We start from the raw sequence: 27,447 nt of genomic DNA on the forward strand, positions 1-27,447 counted from the left end.
TGAGAGCAAAATAACACAGCATTATGTGTGAGCAGAATTGTGTGAGAGCAAAAAAACACAGCATTATGTGTGAGCAGAATTGTGTGAGAGCAAAAGAACACAGCATTAGCAAAACACATAGAACTGCAGGAAATTAGCTTTAAACTGATACATTGTCTCTCAGCTGCATGGCAAAACGTGTAGAATTACAGGAAATTAGCTTTAAACTGATACATTGTCTCTCAGCTGCATGGCAAAACGTGTAGAATTACAGGAAATTAGCTTTAAACTGATACATTGTCTCTCAGCTGCATGGCAAAACATGTAGAATTACAGGAAATTAGCTTTAAACTGATACATTGTCTCTCAGCTGCATGGCAAAACGTGTAGAATTACAGGAAATTAGCTTTAAACTGATACATTGTCTCTCAGCTGCATGGTAAACCGTGTAGAATTACAGGAAATTAGCTTAACTGCAAAAATGTGAGCATTTTGGGGAATTGCAGGAAATCTCTCTACACCACCAAGGGTGGGTGCCTAAAATTCTCTCTAAAATTCAGCTGACCGCACCCCTTGCCATGCCCACCACCTAAGCCCCTTTTTGATTCAGAAAAAACACTGACTTCAGCTCATTAGAAAGATGGAATTACTTATAGGGAGTCTGTAGTGACAGCCCTTGCTTGGGACATGAAAGTGTTGGAATGCCATTTACCCAAAGACAGTGTATTTGAATGAGCTACGGGGGGGGGGGGGGGGGGGGTGTCTTGGTAAATGAGTGTGTGAGTTAAATCAGCCTTGGAATGAATGATCAGATGCAATTACAGTACAGAGATAGTCAGGCAGAGGAACCGTGAGTGTATGAAATTACAGCACATCAAATGAATGGATTCTGATTAGGCAATCTGAGGTAAAGGAGGAAGACATCTCAATACTATAAGGAACAAAAGTATAAAATAAAACATGCAACAATTTCAAAGATTTAACTGACTTGCTCATAGAAGGAAATCCGTATTAGGCCATAATCTATGTATTTCACATTGGCGCAGCCAATTCGTTTTTCCCCCACAAAGCCAGAATGAGTTTTCCCCATAACTGCAGTCAGATTAAGACCCTGGTGAGGACGACGAGCACGTAGATAAGCTTCCCTGCGATGGTTCCTTACAGTTTGTGCAGAAATTCTTCAGTTGTGCAAACCCACAGTTTCATCGTCCGTTCTGGTGGCTGGTCTCAGACAATCCAGCAGGCGAAGAAGCCGGATATGGAGGTCCTGGGCTAGCGTGATTACAGGTGGCCTGCGGTTGTGAGGCCGGTTGGATGTACTGCCAAATTCTCTAAAACAACATTGGAGGCGGCTTATGGTAAATAAATTAACATTCAATTCTCTGGCAACAGCTCTGTTGGACATTCCTGCAGTCAGATTGCCAATTGCATGCTCCATCAAAACTTGAGACATCTGCGGCATTGTGTTGTGTGACAGAAATACAAATTTTAGAGTGGCCTTTTGTCTCCAACACAAGGTGCACCTGTGTAATGACACTGTTTAATCAGCTTCTTGATATGCCATGCCTGTCAGGTGGATGGGTTATCTTGGGAAAGGAGAAATACTCACTAACAGGGATGTAAACAAATGTGTGCACAACATTTTATAGAAATGGGCTTTTTGTGCATATGGAACATTTCCGGGATCTTGAATTTCAGCTCATGAAACATGGGACCAACACTTTACATGTTGCGTTTATATTTCTGCTCAGTATAGATTGCTAGTGGGTACAGCAGTACTTAGAGCAAAATTGACTAGAACATACTTTAGAATAGCAAAGCCTAGTCAGTGATTTAGCTTTACTTTTGTGTACATGACACTGACATGAAAAATGATATGCTGCAAGGTCTGAAATATCTCAATGAAATGGCACAATCCAATAGCATTACATTTGATACAATCACACCACACGATCCCAGTTCCTAAACCTACTTATACCAGCAACATTTCCCCATGGTAAACCCACAAACCTAAACGTAGCAATATAACGGTACTGAAACAACCCTAGGTTTCTCATTATTAGAAATAGAACATATTTCTAGAAAAATAACCACCATACCCAAATTCTGAGGTACTCCAGCGACGTCCTCATCCACAGGTTCTTAAGTCACAGGCATTCTGAAGAGATACAAAAGGAGCAGGCTGAATTGTAATCAAAAGGATTCCAGTAAAGTAGCTAGTGACTTCATTTGACCCTCCGTGATAGAAAGGATTCAGTGCACGTGCTGCTATGCTGGGTTCCCTCCTCCAGAATCGTGATACACCAAGGGGACTCGCTTACCTGAGACAACCTTAAAAACGTTGTGTGTGTGGAACAACTACTATATCATACCCAGTTACCTAATGATGTCCACTGGGATTTGAGTAACATAGCTCACAATGATATCAGGTTTCGAAATTAGGTCACTGGAGAAAAAAAAAACATCGGAGAACTTTTTACACACCCAAAACTGTTCCGAGGCACTACCTAAAACGTTCAATCAAATATTGAGAGAGTGTTTCATGTTTGAGTGGAAATTCATGTGAGGCTGATTACACAGCAAGAACACTTCATACAACATTCAGCACCCCACTTTCACAATCTTCAATTACCTGGATTTGGTGGAAGTTATAAATTAGGCTACCATTTTTAAAAAACTATTTTTATGAAACAAAGCAGGCAGAATACTGTAATTTAACACAATGGGTGTTTAATATTCCTGTATCAAAGAACTCTTGAAGGATATGTATATTTTTTGAAAAATAAATTATCCTTAAAATTGGCTAATACAGAGGTCTCTCTCTCTGTGTGTGTGTGTGTGTGTGTGTGTGTGTGTGTGTGTGTGTGTGTGTGTGTGTGTGTGTGTGTGTGTGTGTGTGTGTGTGTGTGTATCAGCCTTGAGCTGATCACACACACAATATTATTCAGTGTAAAAGCGGTCTTTTTTTTTGTGCTGCTCAGGGCTATGGGTAAGCAACCTTTGCAGGAAGATGTGTCAGAGAATAACAAATGTGAACGCCTGTGCTGTAGTCACCAGCAACGCGTGACAATCAGCTAGTGGTGCCCTGGATTACAGAAACGCACCATGTTTTTTTTCTGGATCAAAATGGGGCTTAATTGGTGGGTGTGACAGGGGCGTGGCCATGGGCGTGGCCAATGGTGTGCTAGCCAACTATTCTTTTTTTAAGGCACTCCTGTTGGCCGCAGTGACAAAATATAGCTGTTTTCAAGCTCATATCCTGCAATTCTACACAGATAACAAATCAGTTTTAACACACAAGAAATATCACTTTTTTTTTTATGGGTGTTCATTTTTTTGTGGAAACAAGTTATAATTTAATAAAAAGTTGCCATTTTGACAAATTAGACGTGCAGAAATAAATTCAACTTCTGAAAATGAATACTTAGATTATAGTGATGTGTCTGATCTCGCCAACCATGTCAAGCATGTTTAGATTGGTGTAATCTAGAGCCAAGTGTGTTGATTTTTAATCCAAGGGTATCTTTGACAAACATGTTGAATTATGCAAGACAACACAACAGTAATTAATGAGGCAATCTCGACAATGCAGGTGATTGAGTGCAGATAGGGTAGTGTTTGGTGCTTGCAGCCCTGTTCCACCCATTTATGCAAATACACGATTTATTCAAATGAGGCACATAATTGTCTTTATTTAAAAAATATATATTTTTACAAAACCTGATAAAAGAAAATTGTTACATTTCAATATAAGTTGAACACCTGAATTCCCACCAAAATCTCATTTGTAAAATGGTTTGTGTGCTATAACTCAGTCAATATCTGATGGTTTATACAATTTCAAAAAGTATTGATATTCATTGTCCAACTGTTGCATTAAAAACATCATTTTGTTGACTGTTGCTAATTGGAAAGCTCATTTCCTGAAATTCTACACATCTTGCCGTGGCTTATGCTATCAGAGTGATTCAAATAGTTTAACAAAATCAAAATGGGGGCCTTCCGTCATGACAAAAATACATATGGCATAATATTTAGAATTTTAGATTCTCCCTGGCTGTCTAGCTTTTATTTTAGTGATTGTTCTCAAAAATAAATTAGGTTCCGATTTTTTTTTACACAGAATTTCTTTCCCAATCCAGAACAACGGTCCAAAAAACACTTACATGGTCCACCCAAGACTTTCCCACGCAGAAAAAACCTGCACACACACACACACACACACACACACACACACACACGTATGCATACACTTCAAACAGTCTCAGCACTGTTTGACATTTCACCTAATTTAAAATCATGTAATTTAAGCCATGGAGAAAATAATGGAACATAGAGTTTTCCTCACAGAGGTCACCCAGTGTTTTAGGTAGAACACTCTTATAGGGCTCATTTACTATAGAACAAGCCCGTCAACAATAAGGGAATCAAATCATTTATTTAAAAAAAAAGAGAAATGTACCTTTTTAGCCTATGGCTTAAAGCGTAAGGGCATAGCTGTGGGAAGAGCTTGACCACAGAGATTTATGGTCGTCACGAATCAATCGTAGAATTTCTATTTTAAGAGCCATCCTTACGGTCACTCCTGAACAGTGGGTTGGTGTAAGAGTACCCCTTGTTGCGAAGCGTTTCTCTTACCACTGCCCTGGTAGCACTCTATGACATAGTTTATAACTGCTGGGATGTTCATGTTGCGCCTAATTTGTGCTCCCCCTGCTGTCATTCTGTGCTAATGTGGCTGTTTAGATGCCTCTCTACTCTATGTCCAGCATCCTGCTACCTGGGCTTTGTTTAACTTTCTGTAACAAATGAATTCGTAAAAGTTGATTGATTGTACCGCCATTTTTGCCTCATCAACCCAATATAGCGACCAATTAGAGCAGCTGTTGGTGGCGGGCTGTAAATGGGTGGTGTTAGGGGGAGATGGGGGCACACAGCTGGTGGACTCAAGGTTACCTGAATTGGTCCAATGAAAAAGCAGCTGCATATAAAGTAAACCTAGCGAGAGTTGTTTGCAAAAAAAATAAAAAATAATGAACTAATGTTTCCACTGAGGTGATGGAAGGACAGTGCTCTGTTATTAACAAGCACCTGGACCGGGCGGTGGTGTGCTCTACAGGGCCATGTTCAGTCTTGTTTGGGCTAAGCTTGAAAGCTACGGTTCATATAACTGAACCCGTGGAAAATAGTCATTATTTTCCAGGGACATTGAGTATGGGAGAGAGAATAATAACCCGAGTCATTATGATACACTCAGGGCTTTTGATTTGGTGGAACCTAGGTGGCTGGTTCTCCTTCACACCGATTATGGACGCATGTATTATGCGTCTGGAGCTACTGTACTAACAACAACAAAACACTAGACATTTACTACACATTTTGTGGCTCTTCTGCCTCATTTACATTTAGTCAACAGAAACATTACCTTCTTGTATCAATGAATAAATAAACATGTTTAAGCAGGCTCTAGTTCAAGCTTACGAGTGAAAAGCATTCTTCAGTGAGGAAACCATTGGAGAATATCCCAAACAGCAGGAGGTCCAGTGTGCCATGCAAAACTTGACAAGCAATTCACAAAACAGTAAGGCCACAATGTACAGAAGGGAAATGAATGTGTATTTTAACACTATAAACAGGAGTGATTTTGTGCATTTTCCATACACAAGAAAAAGGGAAACCAAGGACAGAGAGTAATGAATGAAAAGCATACTTTGTGTGTGTGTTGCGTGTCTGTGAGGGGGAAGAGTGAGAGAGAGAGAAGGCGGTAAAGCAGGATGATAGAGAATGGTGGATGAATAGCCACTCACCTTTAAGAGCATATGCTACGTGTTCCAGACTGATCGCCCTGGGTGTGTCCCCTCTGGCTCCTCTTCCTGCCCCTCCTCCTCCTCGCTTTCTTGGCATGTGAACCTCCGGGCTACCGATAACCTGAAACAAAAGAAGGTGGATGGAAAAACACGGTCGTGTCAGTACCTCCGAGGTGTCAATCTCCCAACTCTTCGAATATGTAACAAGCCAGACAGAGCTGGGACTCAGGGGACAGTGTGCGAGGCAAGCCTCATACAGGAGTCTTTCATTCTCTGTCCTTGACATTCACTCCCACACCGTCTGACTGCCTGAATGACTGCTGCCACACATTAGCTCCCTCTTCTAAGCACGGTGATGCTATTGAGGGAAAATAAGGCCTTGATAATAAATTTCTGCTTCGATTGAACCATCGGTCTGGAAGAGAGACCGTAGTCCTTTTCAAACAGAGATCCAGTGTTTCTAATGTGAGCATGATTAAGTGACAACTTAATTACTTTGTTTCCTTGGATGAGCCCTGGAGTTGAGTGCGTGAAGTCATTTGTTCAAAGTAAGGTCACAGGAGCCAAACTGCCCTGTCAAGAGCATGACTAACACCCCGGGCCCAGCCAAATAGATACAGTAAACCTGACAATCTCTCACCTCCAATTTATTAAGGCTTACCTTCGGATATACTGGGATTTTGAATCCTTCATTTGAATAAAATAAATGAAAGAGAGTAGCCGAAGACCCGACACATTTGTTGCCTGCGGACGAGAGCCAGCCAGTCTACAGCTCGACTCTGGCAAATCAGGGCTAACTTACTGACTTGTCTCTGCCAATCAGAAAGTCGATGAGACAAAGCTATGAAAGTATTTCCAGGGTTAAAATGTGTGCTACTGCAGATTGGACAAGGTTCACAGTACCCCTTGGTTGCTGCGTAGATTAAATACTGTAGCCCACAGGTTACCTCAATGACATATTTTTTAGCTTCATGCTCAAGTCATGAACAAAAAAAAAAATCTAAGTTTGAAGTCTTAGAAAATAAAATGTTCAGCACTGCAGTGGGCCATAGACTGCAGCAGGGTTCTCTAACTGTAGGGCTACGTTTTTAGAATGTATTTCTCCATTTTCATTGACACAAAAGATGGTAAAAACACCAGGAAATCAGCTGAGTGATTTTAATATAATAAATCTGTTCCCAAATATTCCCACGCATAAGAGACACGTGATCTTATACAAACTGTAAGCAAGGTTTGAAATTATTTTTGGGGGTCAAATATATCCGTTTAGGCTTCTTGCAGTCAATCTGCAGTCTACAAATTATTTGTCATTATTTTCCGACCCCCTGACCATCCACTCAAGAAAAAGATTTTCACCTCATTCTCCAACTCAGTCTTTCAGAATTATTTACAGACAAGACACCATTCATCGTCGGCCCAAAACATCTTGATTACTGTCCAGTCATAGCTGTCAGCAAAGCTGTCAAAGCCTGGCTACTTTGAAGAATCTCAAATATATTTCTTTAAAACTTTGTTGGTTACTACAGGATTCCATGTGTGTTATTTCATAGTTTTATGTCTTCACTATTATTGTACAATGTAGAAGTTAGTAAAAATAAAGAAAAACCCGTGTGTCCAAACCTTTGACCGGTACTGTAGTTAAGCTGCAGCTGGCCCAGAACAGAGCACACATCTTGCTCTTCATTATAATCAGAGGGATAATATTAATACTATGCATGCCAGTCTCTCTTGGCTAAGAGTTGAATAAAGACTGACTGTCACTTCTTGTTTTTATAAGAAACAATGTGTTGGAAATTCCAAATTGTTTGCATAGTCAACTTACACACAGCACTGACACACACACTTACCGCACCAGACATGCCACCAGGGGTCTTTTCACAGTCCCCGGGTCCAGAACAAATTCAAGGAAACGTACAGTATTATACAGAGCCGTGACTGCATGGAACTCTTCCATCTTATATAGCACAAGTGAACCGCAAACCTGGTTTCAAAAAACAAATAAAGCAACTTCAAGGCACCACGCCTCTCCCCCACGTGACCTACTTGTTGTGTGACTGTACTGACACGTGACCTACTTGTTGTGTGACTGTACTGACGCGCATGTGTGACTGTACTGACGCGCATGTGTGACTGTACTGACGCGCATGTGTGACTGTACTGACGCGCATGTGTGACTGTACTGACGCGCATGTGTGACTGTACTGACGCGCATGTGTGACTGTACTGACGCGCATGTGTGACTGTACTGACGCGCATGTGTGACTGTACTGACGCGCATGTGTGACTGTACTGACGCGCATGTGTGACTGTACCGACGCGCATGTGTGACTGTACCGACGCGCATGTGTGACTGTACCGACGCGCATGTGTGACTGTACCGACGCGCATGTGTAACTGATAGACGCGCGTGTGTAACTGATAGACGCGCGAGTGCGCACACGTCCTCCTGTTCGTCCCGTGCCCGACCCCGGTAAGACTAGCTGTCGCCATTGGCGTCGGCTAATGGGGATCCTAATAAATCAAAAACACCCGAGGCTAGGATATAATTAAAAGCATCAGGTGGAATGTCAGTTAAAATGTCAGCAGCTGTCTTCTGACTGGGAGACTGTTCAGTGGGCCTACATGGATAAATCACAAATCATAACGCAAAAGTGAGAGGGGAATGAACTGTACCGTGTTATGCATGTGGGGGAGTGACAAGAAAATATGCAAATACCTTTAAGTATCATCAACAAGAGACCACAAGAGAGAACAAAATGCATTTCAGTCATATTGGATGTGGGCCTAAGTAGTGAGCAGGAGGATTGGATCTAGTTTATCCATGTTGCTTTATACACTGCTCAAAAAAATAAAGGGAACACTAAAATAACACATCCTAGATCTGAATGAATTAAATATTCTTATTAAATACTTTTCTCTTTACATAGTTGAATGTGCTGACAACAAAATCACACAAAAATGATCAATGGAAATCAAATTTATCAACCCATGGAGGTCTGGATTTGGAGTCATGCTCAAAATTAAAGTGGAAAACCACACTACAGGCTGATCCAACTGATGTAATGTCCTTAAAACAAGTCAAAATGAGGCTCAGTAGTGTGTGTGGCCTCCACGTGCCTGTATGACCTCCCTACAACGCCTGGGCATGCTCCTGATGAGGTGGCCAACTCCTGGACAGTCTGTGGTGCAACGTGGCGTTGGTGGATAGAGCGAGACATGATGTCCCAGATGTGCTCAATTGGATTCAGGTCTGGAGAACGGGCGGGCCAGTCCATAGCATCAATGCCTTCCTCTTGCAGGAACTGCTGACACACTTCAGCCACATGAGGTCTAGCATTGTCTTGCATTAGGAGGAACCCAGGGCCAACCACACCAGCATATGGTCTCACAATGGGTCTGAGGATCTCATCTCGGTACCTAATGGCAGTCAGGCTACCTCTGGCGAGCACATGGAGGGCTGTGCGGCCCCCCAAAGAAATGCCACCCACACCATGACTGACCCACCGCCAAACCAGTCATGCTGAAGGATGTTGCAGGCAGCAGAATGTTCTCCACGGCGTCTCCAGACTCTGTCAGGTCTGTCACATGTGCTCAGTGTGAACCTGCTTTCATCTGTGAAGAGCACAGGGCGCCAGTGGGGAATTTGCCAATCCTAATGTTCTCTGGCAAATGCCAAACGTCCTGCACGGTGTTGGGCTGTAAGCACAAACCCCACCTGTGGACGTCGGGCCCTCATACCACCCTCATGGAGTCTGTTTCTGACCGTTTGAGCAGACATGCACATTTGTGGCCTGCTGGAGGTCATTTTGCAGGGCTCTGGCAGTGCTCCTCCTGCTCCTCCTTGCACAAAGGCGGAGGTAGCGGTCCTGCTGCTGGGTTGTTGCCCTCCTATGGCCTCCTCCACGTCTCCTGATGTACTGGCCTGTCTCCTGGTAGCGCCTCCATGCTCTGGACACTACGCTGACAGACACAGCAAACCTTCTTGCCACAGCTCGCATTGATGTGCCATCCTGGATGAGCTGCACTACCTGTGCCACTTGTGTGGGTTGTAGACTCCGTCTCATGCTACCACTAGAGTGAAAGCACCGCCAGCATTCAAGTGACCAAAACATCAGCCAGGAAGCATAGGAACTGAGAAGTGGTCACCACCTGCAGAACCATTCCTTTATTGGGGGTGTCTTGCTAATTGCCTATCATTTCCACCTGTTGTCTATTCCATTTGCACAACAGCATGTGAAATTTATTGTCAATCAGTGTTGCTTCTTAAGTGGATAGTTTGATTTCACAGAAGTGTGATTAAGTTACATTGTGTTCATTAAGTGTTCCCTTTATTTTTTGAGCAGTGTATATGAGACATGAAGAAGAATTGTAAATATCATACATGTGATGGATCAATCTGCATGGAAACGGATCCATTTTTTCTGACTGCTCTTTGGTAGACTGCAGAGAGAAGTCAGCAGCCACTTAAAAATGGGGCCTGTCAGTGAGAGCTGCCATGGGCCTATTCCTCCTGAATGCACCATATTGCATCACCAAAACCCCAGCCCTATAACACATCCCTACCTACAATCCCGCTCTGCCCATGCTAAACCGTGTGACAATTTAATCCCATCATATTTCCACTCCTGCGCTTCGTAGAGCACAGGCTCACACAGATGGACAGACTGTCCTGGACGGAGACAGTGGGCATAGCCGAGAGGTGACTGTGACAGTCTTCCATACTATAGTGACATTAGTTCCTCGGCCAGGGCTCAGAACATGTTTGAGTTATGGGGGCCTGAGGGCTACGGTGCAGAGGGAGTGTCCGGCTGGGTCTGAGAGATGTCAGATCAATGTGTGGCAGCCTCCTCACTCTGGTCATGGCTTCCTGTCTCCCCAAGGAACATACAGTATGGCACCAGGCAGCAGGCTCCACACAGGAACCACACAGTGGCAAAGAGCGGAGTCACTGGTTGACTGAATGAACAGCACATTTTGAGAGAGCGGCATCTTTAGTACATGCTAGATGAATTGAACTATTCTTTAATTGTATTTTACCACAATGGAATGTCTCTAAATGACCTTGGATTTCATATTCTGTTCAAAACTACCACGCAATCAACTGTGCGGATAGAAGTGTGATTTTCAAGATTCAAATCAACTTCGAAATCCTTTGTAGGAAATGGAAAATAACATGTATAAAAACACAAACGAGAACAATGACTCAAACACTGTTTACCGGGGATACTATTTCCAAGAGGCTGACAGGTGTGTATAATTACTGCCGCGTTGGAGGAAACTAATGCAGTTTGCAGCTTTGAACTATGGTAATTATTTTCCTTTGCCTATTACATTGAAGCTTAAAAAAAGGGGGCAATCTGCGGTTGAAACGATAACAAAGCACTTTCCCAGTCTCTGTTCTGTTAAAAAGCTGCGGGATGGGGCCTGGAGAAATGTAACCACTCACCGATTAATAGAGAAGAGTTATGGATGCAAGGACTGACCATCCATGATATTAACATGACCGTTTTAACTATGTTTTCAGGCTATATAGTGTTTGTTTACAAACATTGGAGTAAAACATGCTTATATTTTGGGTTCTCATGGAGTGTGACAGTTGAACTAAGCTCATGAGGCATTTATAAGTTCTATTCTTCAAGAATCAATGGGTATTAGGGTTGCAAACTTCGGTACATTTTGCTGCCAACTAACCGACCCTCATTAACCGGTCACATTTTTTTCCAAACAGTAAAATGATGTGAACAAACAGAAAATACTTGTATGCATACAAGGAAAGGACATTTTTCATTTCGAGCTTCATGTAAACATGCAACAATAGCCAGCCTATCGTATTACACTATAGCCTATTATTGAGCATTCACCTCATGTAATGAAGCAACTAATAAAACACGCCATTTTCATTTCTCAAAATGCAATTTGTGGGTTCTAAACAGCGCACCTAATGCAAGCTGTGAGAGATGAAAATCTTAGTTAGAATGATGGGGAATCTAATAGTAACAACTAGGATGGGTTGCTAATATGACTAGGATTGTGCCTTTGGCTTCTAAACAACAAAATAAAGTTAATGTGAAAATCAGTAGAACAGGAGAGAAATGCTGGTTATTGGCATGAGGAAGTCTTGCAATTGCATTCACGGTTCTACGGGTGGATTTTGGCAAGGCTACTTTGAAACAAGGTAACGCCTCATTATGTGAAGTCAAGTAAAACGTTCAGGTTTCAAAAGAGTACACTGCCTCAAGCTCCCATTGGAAAGTGGTGGGTGACGCGCTGAGTACTGTTGACTATAGCCTATGCCAGGGGTATCCAACCTTTTCTAGCATGAGAGCAACTTCAAAAGAAATGAAACGTGTCGCTAGCTTTCAAATTAGGCTCATTCTTCTCTTCTCTCCCTTGCAACTCTTCCCTGGATCTTTAGTGCAATACTTTCTCTTGTACACTGTGTTTTCTGTCAATATACCTAGTAAAATAAATGGTTCATAAACTATTTATAAAAATAAAATAAAAAACTTTATCTAGGCAAGTCAGTTAAGAACAAATCCTTATTTACAATTATGGCCTACCAAACAGCCTCCTGCACAGGGGCTGGATGTAATAAAAAAAATATAGGACAAAAACACACATCACGACAAGAGACAACATAACGCTACATAAAGAGAGACCTAAGCCAACAGAGCATGGTAGCAACACAACATGACAACATGGTAGCAAACATGGCAGCAGCACAAAACAGGGTACAAACATGACTGGGCACAGACAACAGCACATAGGGCAAGAAGGTAGAGACAACCATACATTGCGCAAAGCAGCCACAACTGTTAGTAAGTGTGTCCATGATTGAGTCTTTGAATGAAGAGATGGAGATAAAACTGTCCAGTTTGAGTGTTTTTTTGCAGCTCGTTCCAGTCACTAACTGCAGCGAACTGAAAAGATGAGAAATCCAGGGATGTGTGTGCTTTGGGGACCTTTAACAGAACGTGGCTGCTGTACGTGGAGGATGGGGGCTGCAGTAGATATCTCAGATAGGGGGGAGTGAGACCTAAGAGGGTTTTTAGAAATAAGCATCAACCAGTGGGTCTTGAAACGGGTATACAGAGATGACCAGTTTACAGAGGAGTAGATTGCAGTGATGTGTCCTATAAGGAGCATTGGTGGTGTAACAGTATAGCTTCTGTCCCTCTCCTCGCCCCTACCGGAGCTCGAACCAGGAACCTTCTGCACACATCAACTGCCGCCTCCCATGAAGCATCGTTACCCATCGCGCCACAAAAGCAGCGGCCCTTGCAGAGCAAGGGGAACAACTACTTCAAGGTCTCAGAGCGAGTGACGTCACCGATTGAAACGCTATTAGCGTGCACCCCGCTAACTAGCTAGCCATTTCACACCGGTTAATGGTGGCAAATCCGATGGCCGAATGGTAAATAACATCTAGCCGCTCGAAAGCACCCTTACCTTCCGATCTATAAAATTTGTCTCCGTAGTCTAGCATTTTTAGCACTTGGTCATCAAAACAGTTAACAATTCTAAATGCAACGGTGCGTTATTTGTTGTGCAATAACTGGGCTTATAAAAGTATGTTTCACTCCAGTGCGCCATATAAAAACAGGTGATATTTTACATTAGTAGCCTAAAAACACATATCTTGATTAGATTGATGCAGGGGGTTGAATACCCGTGTCAGAATCACCTTCGTCAGCAATTACAGCTACGAGTCTCTGTGTAAGTCTCCGAGCTTTTCACACCTGGATTGTACAATATTTGCCCATTATTTGTATTTTTTTTTTATTCTTCTAGCTCTGTCGGTTGTTGATCATTGCCATTCAGCCATTTAAGTCTTTGCCATAGTTTTTTTTATTTAAAATCGGCTTGAAAATCTAACTAGGCTACATTCAAATCAATCTTGGTAAACAACTAGTGTATATTTGGCTTTGTGTTTTAGGTTATTGTCCTGCTGAAAGGTGAATTTGTCTCCCAGTGTCTGTTGGAAAGCAGACTGAACCAGGTTTTCCTCTAGGATTCTCTTTTCCGTTTATTTTATCCTAAAGAAAAACTCCCTAGTGCTTGCCAATGCGAAGCATACCTATAACATCATGCAGCCACCTCCGTGCTTGACAATATGACGAGTGGTACTCAGTAATGTGTTGGATTTGCCCCAAACATAACACTTTGTATTCAGGACGAAAACTGTTTCTTTACCACTTTTCTTGCAGTATTACTTTGTCTTTTTGCAAACGGGATGCATGTTTTGGAATATTTTTAGTCTGTACAGCCTTCCTTCTTTTCACTCAGTTAGGTTAGTATTATAGAGTAACTACAATGTTGTTGATCCATCCTCAGTTTTCTCCTATCACAGCCATTATACTCTGTACTCGTTTGTAGATCACCATTGGCCTCGTGGTGAAATCCCTGAGTGGCTCCCTTCCCTCTTTGGCAACTTGGTTAGGAAGGGTGCCTGCATCTTTGTAATGACTGGGTACATTGATACACCATCCAAAGTATAATTAATAACTCCACCCATTTACCAATAGGTTCCCTTCTTCGCGAACCATTGGAAAACCTCCCTGACCTTTGTGGCTGAATGTGTGTTGAAATTCATTGCTCGGCTGACCTTAGGTAGTCAATCGAAAAGTATGTTAAAACACTATTACTGCACACAGAGTGAATCCATGCAACTTGTGACTTGTTCAGTACATTTTTACTCCTGAGAAAAAGTATATAAATAATAAAATGTCCATTTAGGCTTGCCATAAGAAAAGAGTTGAATACTTTTGGACTCGAGACATGTCAGCCTTTCATGTGTAAACATTTCTAAAAACAGAATTCCACTTTGACATTATGGGGTAGTGTGTAGATCAGTGACACGAACTCTGCATTTATTCCAATTTAAAACAATGTGGTGTGATTACTTTCTGAAGGAGCTGTACATATGCGCCAGTTTAATACCACTAAATTATGAAAATTAACCCATAGACTGATAAGCATGACTGGAGAAATATATTTTCGGGGGTTAACCGATGAATGTCCTTAACTGGGGTCGCATTAGCTTTCAGATATCAAAACACAGACCATCAAAACATCTGTGTTTTAAATTGAAAGTCAACTGTTTCTTTAATAGAGTAAAGTTTTTAATCACACAAAATACATTAGTGCAACACATTCGTCAGAAACTCGTTTTAAAATCAGATTTGCTATTTGGCTAGCAGCCACAACTTGTTTATTTTTGACCTAGGCAAGTCAGTTAAGAACAAATTCTTATTTTTAATGACGGCCCAGGAAGTGTGTTAACTGCCTGTTCAGGGGCAGAACGACAGATTTGTACCTTGTCAGCTCGGGGGTTTGAACTTGCAACCTTCCGGTTACTAGTCCAACGCTCTAACCACTAGGCTACCCTTGCCGCCCCACACGAGTACATTAGCTTACAACGAAAAAGCAAGGTATTGTTTTGCAAAAAGGATACATGGCCATCATACTTCTAATGTTCATCATAGAAAGAAAGTAGCCAGACTACATTTCCCAATGTTTTGCTTCAAGTTAACCTTCACTACTAAATCGGAGAAAAACTACACCTGTGATCCAATGAGGAGCGCAAATATATTTAATCCGAGTGAAGAAGTGCAATTATTTATTACTTCTTTTACATACATGATTTGGAACGAAGCCGGACTTAAAATAAGAAATATTTACAAAAAACACAGCAAGAATTTTTTCTGCGTTCTCTTTCCTTCTCAGAGTAAAAATAAAGCAGAATCCTGCCCTAAAGCGTATTGTATTCATTTAGAAGTAAAAAAAAAAAAAAATGGGATGTAGCAACTGAATTGCACCTTTAACTTTCTCACGTTAAGACTTTACTAACTATGCCTTAGAATAAAGCTCAGCAACATTTGCAATTATGAAACCTTCTTGGCCGATATATATATATATATATATATATATATACACATAAGTTCCTCGGCCAAGAAGGTTTCATAATTGCAAATGTATATACACATATACATACATACATACATACATACATACATACATATACAGTGGGGCAAAAAAGTATTTAGTCAGCCACCAATTGTGCAAGTTCTCCCACTTACAAAGATGAGGCCTGTAATTTTCATCACTGGTACACTTCAACTATGACAGACAAAATGAGAAAAAACAAATCCAGAAAATCACATTGTAGGATTTTTAATGAATTTATTTGCAAATTATGGTGGAAAATAAGTATTTGGTCACCTACAAACAAGCAAGATTTCTGGCTCTCACAGACCTGTAACTTCTTTAAGAGGCTCCTCTATCCTGTACTCGTTACCTGTATTAATGGCACCTGTTTGAACTTGTTATCAGTATAAAAGACACCTGTCCACAACCTCAAACAGTCACACTCCAAACTCCACTATGGCCAAGACCAAAGAAACACACCAGAAACAAAATTGTAGACCTGCACCAGGCTGGGAAGACTGAATCTGCAATAGGTAAGCAGCTTGGTTTGAAGAAATCAGCTGTGGGCGCAATTATTAGGAAATGGAAGACATACAAGACCACTGATAATCTCCCTCGATCTGGGGCTCCACGCAAGATCTCACCCCGTGGGGTCAAAATGATCACAAGAACGGTGAGCAAAAATCCCAGAACCACACGGGGGTGATCTAGTGAATGACCTGCAGAGAGCTGGGACCAAAGTAACAAAGCCTACCATCAGTAACACACTACGCCACCAGGGACTCAAATCCTGCAGTGCCAGACGTGTCCCTCTGCTTAAGCCAGTACATGTCCAGGCCCGTCTGAAGTTTGCTAGAGAGCATTTGGATGATCCAGAAGAAGATTGGGAGAATGTCATATGGTCAGATGAAACCAAAATATAACTTTTTGGTAAAAACTCAACTTGTCGTGTTTGGAGGACAAAGAATGCTGAGTTGCATTCAAAGAACACCATACCTACTGTGAAGCATGGGGGTGGAAACATCATGCTTTGGGGCTGTTTTTCTGCAAAGGGACCAGGACGACTGATCCGTGTAAAGGAAAGAATGAATGGGGCCATGTAGCGTGAGATTTTGAGTGAAAACCTCCTTCCATCAGCAAGGGCATTGAAGATGAAACGTGGCTGGGTCTTTCAGCATGACAATGATCCCGAACACACCGCCGGGCAACGAAGGAGTGGCTTCGTAAGAAGCATTTCAAGATCCTGGAGTTGCCTAGCCATTCTCCAGATCTCAACCCCATAGAAAATCTTTGGAGGAAGTTTGAAAGTCCGTGTTGCCCAGCAACAGCCCCAAAACATCACTGGTCTAGAGATCTGCATGGAGGAATGGGCCAAAATACCAGCAACAGAGTATGAAAACCTTGTGAAGACTTACAGAAAACATTTGACCTCTGTCATTGCCAACAAAGGGTATATACCAAAGTATTGAGATAAACTTTTGTTATTGACCAAATACTTATTTTCCACCATAATTTGCAAATAAATTCTCTCATTTTTTAAAGTGGGAGAACTTGCACAATTGGTGGCTGAGTAAATACTTATTTGCCCCACTGTGTGTGTGTGTGTGTGATATATATTATAATATAGTATAATGTAGCCTACAAGTAGAAGTGTTTAGACTGTTCTGAAAAATACGGTTCAAATCTGTACCAAAATGAAGTGTAAAAACCATCCAGATGGATATTAGGCACTAAGTGCCTTAGCAGCTGAAACAATCATTCATCCTAAAAGATTCAACACGAATGCAGGAAGAGTGTACAAAGAAAACATGTCTTATACAGAATAACAGATATGTCAAGAGCCCACTCACTACAGATGAGTCATCTGATCACATTAATTTGTGAATGACAGGCAGAATCTTAAACCCCACCACTCCAAACGGACAGTTGAACAAGTCGATCAACTCAATTCGTTGTCTGTGAAGCGCAGACACTTGCTCTTTCATCCAGTGAAAATACACTAGTGAATTAGGAAAGTATTGAGATCTTAACTTTTTCCACATTGTTTTCCACATTACAGCCTTATTCTAAAATTGAATAAATTCCCCCCCCCCCCCCCTTCAATCTACACACAATAACCCATAATGACAAAGAAAAAAAACACTGAAATATCACATTTACATAGAGTTGAAGTCAGAAATTTACATACACCTTAGCCAAATACATTTAAACTCAGCTTTTCACAATTTCTGACATTTAATCCTTGTAAAAATTCTGTCTTGGGTCAGTTAGGATCACCACTTTATTAAAAGAATGTGAAATGTCAGAATAATAGGAGCGAATGATTTATTTCAGCTTTAATTTCTTTCATCACATTCCCAGTGGGTAAGAAGTTTACATACACTCAATTAGTATTTTTTGGTAGCATTGCCTTTAAATGATTTAAATTGGGTCAAACATTTTGGGTAGCCTTCCACAAGCCTCCCACAATAAGTTGGGTGAATTTTGGCCCATTCCTCCTGACATAGCTGGTGTAACTGAGTCAGGTTTGTAGGCCGCCTTGCTCGCACACACTTTTTCAGTTCTGCACACATTTTCTGTAGGTTTGAGGTCAGGGATTTGTGATGGCCACTCCAATACCTTGACTGATGTCCTAAGCCATTTTGCCACAACTTTGGAAGTATGCTTGGGGTCATTGTCCATTCGGAAGACCCATTTGTGACCAAGCTTTAACTTCCTGACTGATGTCTTGAGATTTTGCTTCAATATATCCACTTAATTTTCCTGCTCATGATGCCATCTACTTTGTGAAGTGCACCAGTACTTCCTGCAGCAAAACACCCCCACAACATGATGCTGCTACCCCTGTGCTTTAAGATTGGGATGGTGTTCTTCAGCGTGCAAGCCTCCCCCTTTTCCTCCAAACATAACAATGGTCATTATGGTCAAACAGTTCTATTTTTGTTTCATCAGACCAGAGGACATTTCTCCAAAAAGTACAATCTTTGTCCCCATGTGCAGTTGCAAACCGTAGTCTGGCTTTTTAATGGCGGTTTTGGAGCAGTGACTTCTTCCTTGCTGAGCAGCCTTTCAGGTTATGTCGATACAGGACTCGTTTTACTGTGGATAACAATACTTTTGTACCGGTTGCCTCCAGCATCTTCACAAGGTCCTTTGCTGTTGTTCAGGAATTGATTTGCACTTCTCGCACCAAAGTACGCTCATCTCTAGGAGACAGAACGCGTCTCTTTCCTGAGCAGTATGACGGCTGCGTGGTCCCATGGTGTTTATACCTGCGTTCTATTGTTATGAACGTGGTACCTTCAGGCATTTGGAAATTGCTCCCAAGGATGAACCAAACTTGTGGAGGTCTACAATTTTCTGATTGGCTGATTTCTTTTGATTTTCCCATGATGTCAAGCAAAGAGGCACTGAGTTGGAAGGTATGCCTTGAAATACATCCACAGGTGCACGTCCAATTGACTCAAATGATGTCAATTAGCCTATCAGAAGCTTCTAGAGCCATGACATCCTTTTCTGGAATTTCCCAATCTGTTTAAAGGCACAGTCAACTTAGTGTATGTAAACTTCTGACCCACTGGAATTGTGATACAGTGAACTATAAGTGAAATAATCTGTCTAAACAATTGTTGGAATAATTGTCATGAACAAAGTAGATGTCCTAACCGACTTGCCAAAACTATAGTTTGTTAACAAGACATTTGTGGAGTGGTTGAAAAATGAGTTAATGACTCCAACCTAAGTGTCTAAACTTCCGACTTCAAACTAAGTATTCACACTTTACTCAGTACTTTGTTGAAGCACTTTTGGCAGCCTCGAGTCTCCTTGGGTATGATGCTACAAGCTTGGTACACCTGTATTTGGGGAATTTCTCTCATTTAGATACAAATCCATGCTCTGGCTAGGCCACTCAAGGACATTCAGAGACTTGTCCCGAAGCCACTCCTGCATTCTCTTTATCCTGTTGGAAGCTGAACCTTCGCCCCAGTTTGGAGGTCCTGAGTACTCTAGAGTAGGTGTTTATCAAGGATCTCTCTGTACTTTGCTCCGTTCATCTTTCCCCTCGATCCTGACAAGTCTCCCAGTCGCTGTCGCTGAAAAACATCCCCACAGCATTATGCTGCCAGGTTTACTCCAGACGTGACACTTGGCATTCAGGCCAAATAATACAAATCTTGGTTTCATCAGATCAGAGAATCTTGTTTACCATGGTCTGTTGTTTAGATACCTTTTGGCAAACTCCAAGCGGGCTATCATGTGCCTTTACTGAGGAGTGGCTTCCTCTGACCATAAAGGCCTGATTGTTGGAGTGCTGCAGAGATTGCTGCCCTTCTGGAAGTTTCTCCCATTTCCACAGAGGAACTCTGGAGATCTGTCAGAGTGACCATCGGGTTCTTGGTCACATCCCTGACCAAGGCCCTCATCTCCCGATTGCTCAGTTTGGCCGGGCAGCCAGCTCTAGGAAAAGTCTTGGTGGTTCCAAACTTCTTCCATTTAAGAATGATGGAGGCCACTGTTCTTGGGGACCTTCAATGCTGCAGAAATCTTTTGGTAACCTTCCCCAGGATCTTTTCCTTGACACAATCCTGCCTCGGAGCTCTAGACAATTCCTTCAACCTCATGGTTTGGTTTTGCTCTGACATGCACTGTCAACTACGGGACCTTATTAAGACAGGTGTGTGCCTTTCCAAATCGTGTCCAATCAATTGAATTTACCACAGGTGGACTCCAATCAAGTTGTAGAAACATCTCAGGGATGCTCGATGGAAACAGGATGCACCTGAGCTCAATTTCGAGTCTCATAACAAAAGGGTCTGAATACTTATGTAAACAAGTTGTCTTTTATTTTTAATACATGTGCAAACATGTCTAAAAAAGCGGTTTTGATTCTTAATCCATATTTAAAATCAATTTTAGAATAAGGCTGTAACTTAACAAAATCTGGAAAAAGAAGTCAATATTTTCCAAATACATGCATGTGTGTTTGTACACACACACAAAAGATAGACACCCCTTCAAAATTAGTGGACTCGGCTATTTCAGCTACATCAGTTGTTGACAGGTGTGTAAAAATCACACACAGTCATGCAATCGCAGAGGACAAACATTGGCAGTTGAATGGCCTTACTGAAGAGCTCAGGGACTTTCAACGTGGCGCCATCATAGGATGCCACCTTTCCAACAAGTCAGTTCGTCAAATTTCTGCCCTGGTAGAACTACCCCGGTCAACTGTAAGTGCTGTTATTGTGAAGTGGAAACGTCTAGGAGCAACAACAGCTTAGCCACGAAGTGGTAGGCCACACAAGCTCACAGAACGGGACCACAGAGTACATAAAAAGGAATAATGGTCTGGGGCTGTTTTTAATGGTTTGGTCTAGGCCCCTTAGTTCCAGTGAAGAGAAATCTTAAAGCTACAGCATACAATTACATTCTAGACAACTCTGCACTTTGTGGCAACAGCTTGGGGAAGGCCCTTTCCTGTTTCAGCATGACAATGTCCCCATGCACAAAGCGAGATACATATAGAAATGTTTTGTTGAGATCGGTGTGGAAGAACTTAATTGGCCTGCACAGAGCCCTGACCTCAACCCCGTCGAACACCTTTGGGATGAATTGGAACGCAGACAGAGTCAGGATAGTCGCCCAACATCAGTGCACAACCTCACTAATGCGCGTGGCTGAATGGAAGCAAGTCCCTGTAGCAAACGGGGGACCAACTCCATATTAATGCCCATGTTTTTTTATGAGTTGCTCGACGAGCAGGTGCCCACATACTTTTAATCATGTACTGTGCCATCCTTTAAATCATGGATAAAGAATCATACCAAGTTACACTCCATAATTGTTGTAGCCACACGGCGTGAATCTGATTGTACCATTCCACAGATTCCGGCAGGGGTTCAAGGTATGGTTATCTAACTGGCTCAATGCAGGTTGGCCACAAAGGCCAGGTGATTCATCCCCTCTTGGACAACCTAATGCGTAGGCCCAGTACGTTTCATTCTTTTCTGAAAGATTGAAAAATCAGTCATTTTGAAAATGTCTGAAATCCAATCTCTTCAAAACGATCCTGTTTTGAAGGAATACCGCTGTTAAACAAAGCCAACGTGATGTGTCCGGCAGAGGTCTGGCTGCCTACGAATCCTGAAACTCTCTTTGGTCTGGCGCCGCCGCCGCTTCCATTCCTCATTATTTTTAACGAGAATGTGGAACACACCTGTAGAGCCCAGTAAGCTGATCAACAGCACCTCACCTTGGGATTAACATTTATCACATATAACTTCTGAATCAGAGACAGCTAAATTATTCACAATCCTTCGATTAAAGGTCAATGGAGAGTCTGAGACGGAACCCGAAGGCGGACGTCACTACTGACTAAATGTACTTTTTCCCCACTCCCCAACTAGATCCAGGGTTTACCAGAGTGCCATTTCCATCCCAATATAGTGCTCCATCTCTAGTTCTCCACAAATGGACAGTCTAAAAAGGGTTATAATAGCTCAGCTTGGATAACAAAATAGCGCCCCTTGTGTGCACTTCTGGTAATACCCTATACCCCGGTATGGTACAGAAACGATACGACGGTATGAAAATATGGATACCGCCCAATCAGACTGCACTGCAGCCTCACAAACAGGTGACACTCGGTCACACAGGGCAATTCCCACAAGCAGTGCTTAAGCGCATGAATGGTAATTCAGCTCTCAAGTTTGTGACAGCTAATAAAAGAGAGAGCAGTTCTAATTAAAATCAGTAACACCCTCTGTTCATCTCTCCTCTGCACCCCTGTCTCATTTGGGCAAAGACAGAACATTCTAATTGGTCATGGGCAGCACAGGCAAACAGACAAAGCTGTTAAAACACGTACACAAACATCCTGGCACGTCAGTTGGTTACGTTCTACTATTCTGATTTAGTTGTCATCCAAAAGGGGGGGGGGGGGGGGGCTCATTGACCTTCGAATTAAATTCCCTTTGACTGACAGTGAACTATGTCCTGTGTCAGTAAAATGCTAACCACATAACCTAGGTTGAGAGAGGATAAGACTGTAGGAAGGAAAAAAAAGAAACTGAGACGCCAGCCTGGTGTGCAATCCATCACCCGCCCGAAACGAAGTGCCCCGTCATTGAAATAAATAATATGAAGCACAAATGTCAGTCAATAATTTAGAAAAACCTCCATCCTTGTCATTACCTGAGTACTAACACAGTGACATGATATAAGAGGATGGAGAATTTAAATATACATGATAAAAAAAAATGTTTTAAAAAAGAGGCATTTGAGTGTAGCCTCGTACCATGGCTGTCACTCCATCTCATTCACTATGCCAGCCAAATAACACCTCAGAGCTTGACGGGCACACACACAGTGGCATACATTTCACTAACTTAGTCTGCCTGTCACCAGATATAACAACATTAGAAATGTCAGGGAGAATCTGCCATTGGTCTTTTAACTTGTATACATTTACATAGACACACACATGCTATTTATTCACCACTGACCCAGGACTAATGAAAATACTGTTCACAATCACTTATAGCAGACAGTGTATTGTAACTAAGCTTTATTTATCAAAAGGAATCAGCAAAGTGAATTAATTTCCACCCCGTGGATAGAATCCCTGAGCAGAATAGGATGGAGTAAACGCAGTATCAACATCACCACTCTATCCAGTACACGCTAAACAAAGCACAGTATCACCATCACCACTCTATCCAGTACACGCTAAACAAAGCACAGTATCACCATCACCACTCTATCCAGTACACGCTAAACAAAGCACAGTATCACCATCACCGCTCTATCCAGTACACGCTAAACAAAGCACAGTATCAACATCACCGCTCTATCCAGTACACGCTAAACAAAGCAGAGTATCAACATCACCGCTCTATCCAGTACACGCTAAACAAAGCAGAGTATCAACATCACCGCTCTATCCAGTACACGCTAAACAAAGCACAGTATCAACATCACCACTCTATCCAGTACACGCTAAACAAAGCACAGTATCACCATCACCACTCTATCCAGTACACGCTAAACAAAGCACAGTATCAACATCACCGCTCTATCCAGTACACGCTAAACAACACAGTATCAACATCACCACTCTATCCAGTACACGCTAAACAACACAGTATCAACATCACCACTCTATCCAGTACACGCTAAACAAAGCACAGTATCAACATCACCACTCTATCCAGTACACGCTAAACAAAGCACAGTATCAACATCACCACTCTATCCAGTACACGCTAAACAAAGCACAGTATCAACATCACCACTCTATCCAGTACACGCTAAACAACACAGTATCAACATCACCACTCTATCCAGTACACGCTAAACAACACAGTATCAACATCACCACTCTATCCAGTACACGCTAAACAAAGCACAGTATCAACATCACCACTCTATCCAGTACACGCTAAACAACACAGTATCAACATCACCACTCTATCCAGTACACGCTAAACACAGTATCAACATCACCACTCTATCCAGTACACGCTAAACAAAGCACAGTATCAACATCACCACTCTATCCAGTACACGCTAAACAAAGCACAGTATCAACATCACCACTCTATCCAGTACACGCTAAACACAGTATCAACATCACCACTCTATCCAGTACACGCTAAACAAAGGACAGTATCATATGAGTTGGAACTAAACGCTTAGGTATCCTTTTCATATCTTTTAACACCTGATTTACTTAACAAAAGGCACATCTCAATAGGTGGACCAGGTAAGTCATGACATGGCACAAGTAAGGGGGTGGGCCTTTCCTCTTTTGTTCAAGCAAGCGGGGAGGCCAATGACATCATAGATTCCCATCAGGCCAACTCTTTGAATGCCCTACTCCTTGTAGTTTGCAGTTGTGTCAACAACAAACAAAAAAACTTCTTTACTCAAATAGTTTTTTTACCCTTTAGTGTGTGTGTCCTTTACTGTATTGATACTTGGAACGTCGCTTTTCAACAGTAAAAGTTCCAAATTGGCTGGAGGATGTCTTTAAACAATAAACAAAGGCTATCAGAGCCTGGTGAATGTGGTGGTCTGTGAAGATGAAAAAAGACAAACAAAAAGCTCATTATGGCATGGAAGAGTACACATTTATAGGGATATTACAGCAGCAGCAACCAGCCCAGAGGAACCCTGCTGCTGGAATGCAGTGGGGGAGAAAAGGAGGAGAAGACGAGGCGGCTGTATTACCTCTCAGAAAGGCAGTGGAGGGAAGCCGATCCACCTGCTTAGCTGAGCAATGTTACCCAAAGCCCTCGGAGGACAGATTGTGGCTCTCATCCAGGTGTGACCTCGTGTTTCTCTTTCATTACCCAACACTGAATGAGCAAACACGTACGCACATGAACACACACACATTGCCTACCTGCACTGGCTCATGCCAATTATCTGGAAATAGTGTGGTGGCATACACACAAGTACACCCAGTACCTTTTTAAACTACACACCACACACTAAAAACAGCACACCCACACACCGCCTTCAACCCAATTAGGCTAGGCCTACAGTATGTTGAGTTCTGTCGCCATTTCTCTCCCACCGTCTCATCTTCTCCTTAAATCATTAGTGGGAACAGGAGAAATGTCAGTGTCTGCTCTGAGCAAGGAGGGTATTTCTCCTCAAGACGTTCAACAGATGTTACAACAGCTTGTGATGGAGTCTAAAAGAGACACTCATACTTTGGAAACGAGACATTTGGATTCAGATGAAAAGCGGCTAAAAAAGATCAAGTTAGAGAACAAAGAAGAAGGAGAGACACGATAAGAGAAACCGATGAGCTGAAAGACTGGTTGAAAAGTTTTTGTTTTTTAAAGGATAGAATCAAAAGGAGGAGAAACATAAGTCAGTCTAACATTTAGGCTATGGCTCAGTGCATGAGGAGAGAGCCAGATGAGTCACCCAATTTCCTTAGAGGAAGAAATCAACGGCAGACCACACCCCTGCCATATTCAAATAGGCCTACCAACCAGGGCCAACAAAAAAAACTACACATACTAAATGGGACAAGTGAGAACATGATGGGGAATGGGAGCAGGTAGCCTAGCGGTTAAGAACGTTGGGCCAGTAACCGAAAGCTCGCTGGTTCGAATTAGGGCTGGGCGATATATCGAGATAATGTTTTAGCGCAAATGTTCCAAATGCCTGTATCGTTTTTATGAGCGTTTGTCTTTTTGGTCTCATGTGCACCGCCCAACTCGCAAAGACACCAAGCCCCTTACCCCTCACATCAACGAAAAATCTTCTTCCTCTCTGACAAGCCGTTCCAACTCACTTTTCGCATTTGAAGTTTGGTCCAACATCGGTCATATGGACACCGAAACATTATTTGACCGTAATAGAAGAGAACCTTTGTAACAATACCCTTTTTATATCTCAACTCCCAAAACTTAGAGCAGAGCAGATCTAAAACTAAGACGGGAGTATCAATTAACATTTTTGTGGAAAATTAATGCTCAGTTTGTCACATGCGGCTTTGCGCCAGCAGTATTTCAGCCATACTTACGTGCTAGCCGTCTAGTCAGCGTTTTAGAAATGTGCAATGATCTATAAAAATAATTGGCAAGTCGTTCTCATTCTGAGAAATAAGCATCTTATCCAGGTAGGCCACTTGATTTCAACATCTAAACAAAGTGAACAGACTGTTGTTCAAACAGTTGGAGACAGACATGAGGGTGTGTTCATAACAGTTCAACTGTTCTACCTTGTTAGCAAGCAAATAGATCCATGTTGTCTAGACTTTAAATACACTGAGCAAAAACATAAAAATGCAACATGTAAAATGTTGGTCCCATGTTTCATGAGCTGAAATAAAAGACTCCAGAAATGTTCCTTATGCACAAAAAGGTTAATTCTCAGATTTTGTGAACACATTTGTTTACATCCCGCCTCCCGGGTGGCGTTGTACTGCAGCGCCAGCTGTGCCACCAGAGACTCTGGGTTCGCGCCCAGGCTCTGTCGTAACTGGCCGCGACCGGGAGGTCCGTGGGGCGACGCACAATTGGCCTAGCGTCGTCTGGGTTAGGGAGGGTTTGGCCGGTAGGGATATCCTTGTCTCATCGCGCACCAGCGACTCCTGTGGCGGGCCGGGCGCAGTGCGCGCTAGCCAAGGCTGCCAGGTGCTTCCTCCGACACATTGGTGCGGCTGGCTTCTGGGTTGGATGCACGCTGTGTTAAGAAGCAGTGCGGCTTGGTTGGGTTGTCTATCGGAGGACGCATGACTTTCAACCTTAGTCTCTCCCGAGCCCGCACGGGACTTGTAGAGATGAGACAAGATAGTAGCTACTAACAATTGGATACCACGAAATTGGGGAGAAAAAGGGGGTCAAATAATTTTTTTTAAAAGAAGCCGATTTAAAAGCATGATCATTACACAGGTGTACCTCGTGCTGGGGACAATAAAAGGCCACTCAGTTTTGCCACACTACACAATTCCACAGATGTCTGAAGTTGAGGGATCATGCAATTGGCATGCTGAATGTTAATTTCTCTACCATAAGCCACCTCCGTCATTTCATAGAATTTGGCAGTACGTCCAACCAGCCTCACAACCGCAGACCACATGTATGGCGGTTTGCTGATGAAAACGTTGTGAACAGAGTACCCCATGGTGGCAGTGGTATGGGCAGGCATTAGCTACGGACAACGAACACAATTGTATTTTATTGATGACAATTTCAATGCACAGATACCGTGA

General features: G+C 42.4%; 1 protein-coding gene across 5 annotated transcripts in view; it reads right to left on the bottom strand.

Moving 5' to 3' along the window:
• Positions 1-27,447, bottom strand: part of tjap1 (tight junction associated protein 1 (peripheral)) — a 76,896-nt gene that overhangs the window by 35,573 nt on the left and 13,876 nt on the right. For 4 of the 5 annotated variants that reach the window (XM_036983185.1, XM_036983168.1, XM_036983173.1 and 1 more), the window contains 2 exons: positions 5,787-5,907; positions 2,079-2,137 (listed from right to left, as the gene is read on the bottom strand). In XM_036983185.1, the coding sequence (XP_036839080.1) occupies positions 2,079-2,111 (33 nt within the window). In that variant the 5' untranslated portion in view covers positions 2,112-2,137; positions 5,787-5,907. The remainder of the gene's footprint in view (positions 1-2,078; positions 2,138-5,786; positions 5,908-27,447) is intronic. The other variant, XM_036983179.1, reaches the window with a different exon arrangement.

Source organism: Oncorhynchus mykiss, chromosome 1 (genome assembly GCF_013265735.2).
Source record: "Oncorhynchus mykiss isolate Arlee chromosome 1, USDA_OmykA_1.1, whole genome shotgun sequence".
NCBI lineage: Eukaryota > Metazoa > Chordata > Actinopteri > Salmoniformes > Salmonidae > Oncorhynchus > Oncorhynchus mykiss.